Genomic DNA, 9,355 nt, shown 5'->3' on the forward strand with positions numbered 1-9,355 from the left:
TGCCCGGCCCCCGTCCCATCCCGTCCCGCCCCCCCGCCCCCCTCTGTCCCCCTCTCCCACCTCTGTCTCTCCTTTCCCCACAAGCTTAAACCAATTACGCAGCTTTGCAAATAAAGTGCCGCCCCGGGGGGAGTTGCAGGCGAGGGGGACTGCCTTGTTTGCAGGTGCATCTCCGGCTTTGTAGGTGCGAACGCCTTTGTGCAGCGGACAAATGGGGAGAGGAGGAGGAGGAGGTGGGTACTTCTGCGACGTAAGATCCACATCAGCTCAACTCCACTCACATCCCAGCCGCACTTCCTCACTTTCTCAACTGTCTCGCCCCACACCGCTCCCTGCCTCCTTTTTGGCTGGTTATAGAGCAGAATTCAGCACCCCCCGCCCCTCCTGAGAGCTGGCTTCCTGCTAGGTCGGCCTTTCGGGCTCTTTTCCTACCGCCCGTCGCTCGCTTGCAAGAAGGCTGGATGGTTACACCGGGCAGGTTGGCTCCATAATGTTAGGGACTGTGAAAATGGAAGGGCATGAAACCAGCGACTGGAACAGCTACTACTCCGACACTCAGGAGGTGAGTAAATCCCAGGGTCTGGCTTCGCTGCTGCCCCTGTGCAGGGGAGGGGAGGACCTGGGGGTGGCCAGGGGTCTGGAGGGGGCAGCAATCGGAGGAATCGGTTTGCAGTCCAGATCCTGCCAACGCAAACGTACCTCCCCCTCCCTCCGGCGCCGAAACTGGCTAGGCTTCCCCAAGGAAAACACAGCTTCCAGGAGCCCTGGAGGCGTTTAAGGAAGACACGGGGCGGCTGCGAGCCCGCCAGGAGGGCCGGGGGGCCGGGGGCAGCCCTTGATCTCATCTAAGAGGCGTAATCTTCTCTCGCGGAGCGCACAAAAGCACCCCGTAAACTTGGCTCGGGGCAGAGCACTGGCCGCGCCGCCGGCACCCGGCTCCCTCCCGGCAGATGGCAGGGGCCCAGGGAGACGGACGGCGGCGCGTCCTGGTCTGGGGCAGCGCCTTCCCCGAGCATCGCGGCGGGACCTCCGGCCTCTCTGCCCGCCAGCACCAGGCCCTCACCTGTTAAAGCCGGGGGAAAGGAAAGGAGGGGGAAAACCAGCCCGTAGTTTGAGGACGGGCCGCCTGCGGCGTGCGCTGCTGCCGCGGGCCGGCTGGCGGCGCTGCCGAGAGCCCGGCCCGAGGGGACCCGCACCCGGACCCGCCGCCCCCCACCCGGACCCGGACCCGGAGCCGGACCCGGTCCGGATCGCCGCATCCCGGGGGCGCTTCCGCCCCCCGCGCCTGTTCGACAGCGCCGTGGATAAGGACGAGGAGAATCGGCCCGAGCGCCCACAACCGCGGCGGAGAGAGGGCCACGGCAGAGCCCGGAGCCTTTCCCCGGCGCGCCCGGCCCTGCGGGGCCTGGGGGCCGCGCTGTGCCGCTGAGGCTCCGCGGCGGGGCCCCGGGGGAAGGCAGCCCCGGCAGCACGGCCGGCAGCGCCGCGGGTGCCCGCCCGGGAAGGAGCCGTGTTGAGGAAGTGCAGCAGCGCGGGCACCTGGGTGTGCGCGGCCCGGCATTGCATCAGCACACCCGGACACGGCCCCGCGCCTCGTCCCGCAGCGGGGCTGGCACACGCGCCCACAGCGCCACGCGGACACGGCACAGACGTGTCACCCGCTGGCATCGCCTTTAATAAAGGAAACTCGGCTAAGGGCAGCTTAGGGTCATCCCAATTATGTGCCCTTTCCAAACACATTTTTCCTCGCTGTACGCGTTGTCCACAAACATAAAGTTAAGCGAACTTCGCTTTTGCTATTTTTTTTTAAACTTCAATCTTTTCTCCTCTTTTGCCATTTAATTTGAATAACTGCGTGAATGCAACATGGGAAACCCAGCCGCGCTCTACCAGCTCAAATAATTAATATGATCCTCGAAATTAAAAGTGCATTTATAAGTTCGTGAAATTTGTGGGGATCAGAAATTAGTTTTATATATTTAACCGTTGCTAAAACCTCCTTTTCTTAGCCATATTAGCCGTAGTTCGAGTAAACTGGGAACGCCTTTCTCTCCTCTGTTAAATCAGATGCCGTAGGGGAAAGCACAATTTCGGGCTCTCGGGCTCTGCCTTTTTTAAGAGTTGTGTTGTGTGGTAGGGTGCTAAAATTTTTTCCACGTCGTGCAATTGTAGAAAATCTCATAAAATAGAGGGAAAGTTCAGCCTTTTCATACTTTGGCAAAGTTTTGTTGTTTTATTGGTTGTTCGATTTTTTTTTTTTTTTTTTTTTTTTTTTTTTTTTTTTTTTTTTTTTTACTTTGATTGAAAGACTGTTTTGATAGAAAATGTAGACAAGGGGAAGCTTTCCGTAGATAAAACAGGCCAACAACAACTGTTTGGTTCGGGTCAGGGATTTTTAAATAATTTTGCAACAAGACATTATTGCATCTTGTATGTTTCTTGGAAAAGAAATCTAAATTATTGCGGGAAGGGACAGATGCGTGAGATTTTTCTCAGGAAATACAAGCAGCCTCTTTCCTCGGTGCAAATAGTGAACACCCACCGATTTCCATACTCTGATGGGTTTAAGCATTTAACTGGAGAGACGGGACACAAAAACAACAAAATACGGGAACGGGCTGAGCGAACCCGTCCTCCGGGGCAGTGTGAGCCCCAGCCCGGCTTCCCGAGGGTGTGGAGCGGCTCGGGGCAGACGCTGTGCCCGTGCCCCGCTGATCCCGGCGCGGCCCGCGCAGGCTGCGACACGCCGTGAACCGGCAGCGCGTCCGGGGAGCGCAGCCCCGCTCCTGTCTGTTTATAAATGTATAGAAACGTGAAATAGATCTTTTCATGGGAACGGCTGCCTGCCGTGTTTGGGGCAGATGTTCCCCGGTGTGGGGCAGCGGCAGGACGCTGGCACGGCTGGCTGGGCCGGGCGGGCGGGTCCGGGCCCCGCGGGGGTCCTGCCACACCTCTCTCCTCTCTAACCCCGTCTCTTTGTCTCGCTGCCCTAGGCCTATTCCTCGGTGCCCGTCAGCAACATGAACTCGGGGCTGGGCTCCATGAACACCATGAACACCTACATGACCATGAACACCATGACGACGAGCGGCAACATGACCTCCGGCTCGTTCAACATGTCCTACGCCAACACGGGGCTGGGGGCCGGGCTGAGCCCCGGCGCCGTGGCCGGCATGTCGGCGGGCTCGGCGGGGCCCGTGAACGGCATGACGGCCGGCGTGGCGGCCATGGGCACGGCGCTCAGCCCCGGCGGCATCAACGCCATGTCGGCCCAGCCGGCGCCCATGAACGGGCTGAGCCCCTACGGCGGCATGAACCCCTGCATGAGCCCCATGGCCTACACCCAGTCCAACCTCGGCAGGACGCGGGACGCTAAGTCCTTCAAGCGGACCTACCCCCACGCCAAGCCGCCCTACTCCTACATCTCCCTCATCACCATGGCCATCCAGCAGGCGCCCAGCAAGATGCTGACGCTGAGCGAGATCTACCAGTGGATCATGGACCTTTTCCCCTACTACCGACAGAACCAGCAGCGCTGGCAGAACAGCATCCGCCACTCGCTCTCTTTCAATGACTGTTTCGTCAAGGTGGCCCGCTCCCCCGACAAGCCCGGCAAGGGCTCCTATTGGACCCTGCACCCCGACTCCGGCAACATGTTCGAAAACGGCTGTTACCTCCGCCGGCAAAAGCGCTTCAAGTGCGAGAAGCCGGCCAACAGTAAAGCCACTCAGGAGGGCAGGAAAGATCAGGCCGGGGCCTCTAGTTCGAGCTCCAATTCCCCCCTGCACAGAGGTCACAACAAACCTGCGCAGCTGGACACGGCCACCTCTCTCTCCAGCTCCAACCCGTCCACCAGCCCCCAGTCTATGGACCACAGTGGATCAAGCACGGAGCTAAAGACCTCGGCCTCGGCCGCCTCCTCCACCATCAGCTCTGTACCCACCTTGGCCTCCGTCCCACACCCCCCTCACTCGTTAGCCCACGAACCCCAGCTCCACCTAAAGGGTGACCCCCACTACTCCTTCAACCACCCGTTTTCCATCAACAACCTCATGTCCTCCTCGGAGCAGCAGCACAAGCTGGACTTCAAAGCCTACGAGCAGGCGCTGCAATATTCCTCTTACGGGGCCAGCATCCCCGGCGGGCTGCCCCTGGGCAGCGCCTCCATGGCTGGCCGAAGCAGCATCGAGCCCTCGGCCCTAGAGCCCTCCTACTACCAAGGTGTGTATTCCAGACCCGTGCTAAACACCTCCTAGCCGTGCAACCCCGGCAGCCGGGGCCGAGACCCGTCCTCCCCTTCCTGCCTTCTCTCCCCGCTTTCCCTGAGACAGACCGAGGTGTTTCCGCACGTTACGTGCAAAGGACTGTTACTTTTTAATTGTCTCGCAAGGCGTTGTGTGTTGTTACGATCCACCACGAGCTCCTGCACAGCCGGCCGCGTCCCGCTTGTACATACCCCCTCCAGCCCCCGCCGCCCAGCCCCTCTCCCCGGAGACCTCCCCAGCCTATGCAGGGTGTTATTAAAAAGAAGAAAAAAAAAAAAATGTTGAGCTTGTAAACTACTTGTTTGTGCTTTCCGCCCCTTCGTCCCCCTCCCTTATATGTTCTATAATCTCATGTAAGTTTACAGGTATGTGGCAATACTTTAACAATACGGAGATGAAGAAGCGAGTAGACATTTAAGACTTTTTTTTTTTTTTAATTAAAAAGGCTTTGAAGGACAATACTGCTGTGAAGTAGCAAAACACTAAGAGAATCTCTAAGCAACAAGAGAACTATTTACTTTCTCGGATCATCCTTTTGATACTTGCAAAATAAACCTTCGGCTACTACAACCCGCATAAAACCCAGATGCTGCGGGCCGGATCCTGCACTCCCGAGGGGACCAACTGGAGCTTTGGAGTGCAGGATGCGACCCTTATCTTTTTCCAAGTGTTACCTGTTTTGGGATGTAATATAAAAAGTTACAAGAGGTCACAGCCAGTTGGATTTTTTTTCCTTCCCATCTGTTACTGAAGATTCTAGTTCATCAGGAACTCTCATCAACATGTGGATGACATACTTATTTAATTTGTCTTCATTGTGTACCAGCTAGAACTGTGTATCTATAACCAGGTTGTTTCCCCCCTCCCCTAGGAAACATTGACTACTACACTGATGCAAGGAAAAGAGGACAGCTCTGTCTCTCCCCTCGTTTCAAACTTGTCTAATAAATTTTTTTTTGGCCCTTTGATTATCGCCATCGTTAGCTTATTTCATCCAGTGTTATTGCACTTTCCACAGTTTTACACGGTATTAGCATAGCCAGACGGGTTTTATTATTATTCCTGTTCGCTGTTTCAATGTTCTTAATTTATTGCATGGTTTATATTGTTTTCTTTCTTTACAGCTGGAAATTGCTTTAAATGACCGTAAAAAAAATAATTACACGTGAATTTAAGAAATTTTGTTAATTTTATAAATGTGATTGTAATTGAAAAATATTTTGATTTAAAACGATAACTGAGAATTTAATGCGTGAAGTATGTTTTTGATCATTTGCAGTTAAGGACTTTAAATAAATCAAATGTTATCAATTAAATACTTCTGCTATTTTCTTACAAAATTTCTGGGACGGGTTACGGAGGATGGAGCCGTGTGCAAGAAAATCAAAACGTAGTGCTGAAGTGTGGATGTGAAGAGGAAGGATTTGTACGGTCAGACCTGTGCCGAGGGAAGGGAAGGCGGGGGACGCTCGCGTAGGGTGCGCTTGTGGGGCGCTGAGATGCCACCGGATGTGGTAGTGTCCTTTTTTTTTTTTTTTTTTTCTTTCTTTCCTAATTTACTGAGGGATGTTGAGGGATGGCAGGAAAAAGCCGCCCGAGGCGATGTAACATCCTGGGCTCTTTGCGGCCAGGGCTGCCGGGGCGGCGGCAGCCACACTCAGACTCGGCGTTTCCCCGTCGGACGGGACGACGCCCACGGGGAGCATCCCTAGAGCGGCTCCGGGCGGCTGGAAAGGCCCAGATCCCGAGTTCTGGCTCGGAACCATCCATCTGAACCGCGCTGGAAAGCTCTGGTCCCCAGCAGCAGACTTTGTCGGGGGAGGGGAGTTTAAGTGTGAACGGATTTCGCTGTGCCGAGCCCTGCTCGTGCACGGCCGCCAGATGAAAGAACTGTGTAATTCTGGTAATTATCACATAATTGCCCCCTGACGGGTTAGGGACAGCGGCGACAAACTAAATTAAGATTCGATTTAGAAAAGAAAAGCCAAGCCAGCGTCCCAGAAATCTTACCACATTCCTCCAGCACTACTACCCAGCTAAAAACGTGAGAGGGAAAAAAAAAAGTCTTGGGAGAGCCCCTCTGCTGTGCAGTGTGGCCGCAGCGGAGATGCGCGCACGGCTCTCCCGGCGCACGGAGCGTGTCCCGCGCTGTGCCGGGCGGGCGCTCCTGCTCGGGCGCGCATTTACCGCACGTTCCCCGCACACGGGTCGGCTCCTGCACCGGGGGACGGGGGCTCTGTCCCGGTCCCCGCCTGCGGCCGGTTACCCCACGGCCCGACTGTGACACCTTCGCCTCTGAATGTCCCGAAATGGCAAACATCAACAGACCCCCCGCGGCCGGGGGCAGCTCGGGGCTGCTCGGCACCGGGATCCTATAGAAAGCCCCGCTTCTTCTGCCAAAAGGAGCTTCGTGAGATTCGAGACAGGACGAAGCCAATTTTCAGCAGGACTTCACTTGTCTCCCACAGACTAGTCTATAGAGAATATGCCATTGCAAAGCGGAGACATTGATTTAATGCCTTGGGCTTATACACGGAAAATATCAATCGACTGACAGCGATAAGGCAGCAAGTTTCACATATCAGCTGAGGAGCACAGACCGTGTGTAATGGAAATATTTGGGGCGTGGGTAATAAAAGGGTTTAAGCTGACCGACACGGCTCCAAACCTCTCAGAGATAAGGAGCGGAGCCTGTCACGGATGCAGCGTGTGCCCTTTCCCCACTCGCCATCAAGATTATATTCCTCCCCTTTCTTCTCGTAGGCAAATGGTGTCTGCGGTGGGCAACGAGCCGCAGACAAGACGGGGATGCAGCTCATGTTCAAAACGCGGCTCCCCGGCGCAGAGCAGGCAGCATTCTGTGATCAGTTTAAGATTTGGAAATCAGCAGCAGGGCGGAGAGTCCCGTTTTACGTTTGGCTCCTGCTGCTGCTGCTTTAATCCTGTGCTCGGGGAACTCCAAGGCAGAGTGCAAAAATAAGCTAAAAATGGGCTCCAGAAGAAGAGGGTACATCCCCCGCTCGGCAGTGTGTAGAGAGGAGTTTGCGAGCATCTCTTTCCAGCCGGAGCGGTTGCTCTGTGCTAGAAGGGAAGGAGCTGGCGGGTGCGGAGTTTTGCCCCTCTCAGAGATGGTGTCTCAGCCCCGCGCCCGGGCCAGAGGCAGAGCGGGAGCCCGCCAGGCTCCAGGGTCCAGCCCCCGACCGACACCTCGCTTTAGCTTTATAGGGCGAGCTCCGTCTTTTCCTGCTCGACAATTACCTCCGAGCGGCCACGTGCGGGGCAGCGAAACCAGCTCGTTTAGCGTCACTAAACACGAGCGGGGAGTAAAGCGGGGCGGCGGGGGATCTCTGTAAAGATTCCCGCGGAGTTTGGGCGGTGAGGAGGCCCCCGGGCCGGGCCGAGGGGAGATGCTGGGTGCGGGGCGGGTGCTCTCAGTGCCCGGGGAGGGGACCCTGTACCGGGGCGAGGGGACGGGGAAAGGTCCCCTGGACAGCAGAGCCCTTCTCTGCCGCGGGTCCCACCGCCCTGCCCCTCCCGGCAGGAAAACAGCGGGCCCTGCGCCCCCCACTCGCGGCACCTCCTCGGGCACCTCCAGCAGCACCCGCCCTCCGCAGGAGGGAACAGGCGGTGGAATAAAAGCAACTTCAGCCGCCCAAGTGAAGTGGGAGAAATAAAATCACAAGTAACCGCTGGTTTGTTTCCTGAGTGCGAATGGACAGCACTGACAGCTACATCGGCAAACAATCGGGGAATATACTGTATTTGGGAGGAATAATTCGAAGTGTTCGGGGCTACTGAAAGACGAGAAAGAAAAAAATTTACCGGACAGTTTTTCATTTGAATCTTATTAGTGTCAATAAAACATAAGTAAACCGTGAAAGAACGGAGCGAGAAAACACTTCAGCCATTGGCGTGGCTTCAAAATTTGTTTTGAAATGTGTTGAGTAGGTATTGAAATTGGTCCGTCAGTATAAACACGAAATAAATGAATTCCCTTGCTGTAATGCCAGCTAGTCTTTAGACGAGCAATTGTCTCGGGTTTTTTAACAGAAATATTATCGATAAAACATCTGATCGCAATAACAATGCACTTTGTATGGTTTCTTTCCTGTTTTGATGAAACGGAATCTAGGCATATGTGATCAATCATTCTGAAAAGAACATTTTAAAATCAGAGATTTAATAAATAAATAGATTTCCGGTGCATTTTCGTGATAAATTTAATTCGTGAAGAAGCAAATTATCCTCCTATAAACATGAGGTATAAAGTTCTCTCGGGAGGAATAGAGATGCATATATTGTATATATTAACATACATATGATTAATATGCATTTGTTTCCAGGGGAGGCAAGTGCAAATACTCATAACACACAATGACCAGGCAAAAATCACACCACAATGGTGTGACCGGAGTAAAGAATGTACACCTAAGTCCCCGCAAAACTCCCACGCTGCGATATTGTTTAGGAAATATAGGAGAATGGTAATAACGAAAATAAAAATGCAATTAGTTTGATTATTTACATGTCAAGGGTCGTGCAGCAAAATGGCTCTTTTTTCTTCTTCTTCTTAATGCGAAGCCAGCCTTCTGAGCTCCTAGTAAAGGCAGACTAATAATATTTTTAAGATACTTTGTACGTTTTCTGCAATTTGGAGCTTCGAAAGGTCTATTTCAGCGGGAGAAAATAATTGGGGGAAAAGAAGAGTGGAAAATGGGAGGCGGTAAGGAGAAAACCTGCTTTTGTTCCCTCTGGTTATTTTCTAATAATTATTCTGACCATTGTGACAAAGTAGCAGTTAAGGATAGATTAGTGTAAATAACGTCGCATTTCCCTTGCAAACCTTGCAACTTTCTGGCCCAAGCCTTGCCATGGTGTTTGTTTCTCCCCTTCACCTCAAACAGAAACTCATTGAGATTTCAGATCTTTGAACTTTGGACAGATCAAACTGCCAGCGCTCACCTTTGTCTGCAGTCATTAGGATTTAAGGCATATGTAGCCTCCTGGCAGAATCCATTTGTCTCTACAAAGGAAAAAAAGATGTGATGTCTTCTCTTTCCCCCCACCCTAAAACTCCTACATTTAGTTGA

The 9,355-nt window shown here is 53.7% G+C and overlaps 1 protein-coding gene across 1 annotated transcript; it reads left to right on the forward strand.

Moving 5' to 3' along the window:
- Nucleotides 1-211: 211 nt before the first annotated feature.
- FOXA1 (forkhead box A1) lies at nt 212-5,622 on the forward strand. Its single transcript, XM_083862882.1, has 3 exons — nt 212-562; nt 2,994-4,221; nt 4,711-5,622. The coding sequence occupies exons 1-3, from the start codon at nt 491-493 to the stop codon at nt 4,749-4,751; spliced, it is 1,341 nt and encodes a 446-aa protein (XP_083719008.1). The 5' UTR covers nt 212-490; the 3' UTR covers nt 4,752-5,622.
- The last annotated feature ends 3,733 nt before the right edge of the window (nt 5,623-9,355 follow it).

This window comes from Zosterops lateralis (genome assembly GCF_965231275.1).
Source record: "Zosterops lateralis genome assembly, chromosome: 6".
NCBI lineage: Eukaryota > Metazoa > Chordata > Aves > Passeriformes > Zosteropidae > Zosterops > Zosterops lateralis.

Excerpts from the sequence above, each read along its gene's own strand:
- FOXA1 (XM_083862882.1), top strand. The coding sequence starts at position 491 with ATGTTAGGGACTGTGAAAATGGAAGGGCATGAAACCAGCGACTGGAAC. Across the intron at positions 563-2,993 it reads ACTACTCCGACACTCAGGAG|GCCTATTCCTCGGTGCCCGT; the intron begins GTGAGTAAATCC and ends TCGCTGCCCTAG. Across the intron at positions 4,222-4,710 it reads AGAGCCCTCCTACTACCAAG|GCTTTGAAGGACAATACTGC; the intron begins GTGTGTATTCCA and ends TTAATTAAAAAG.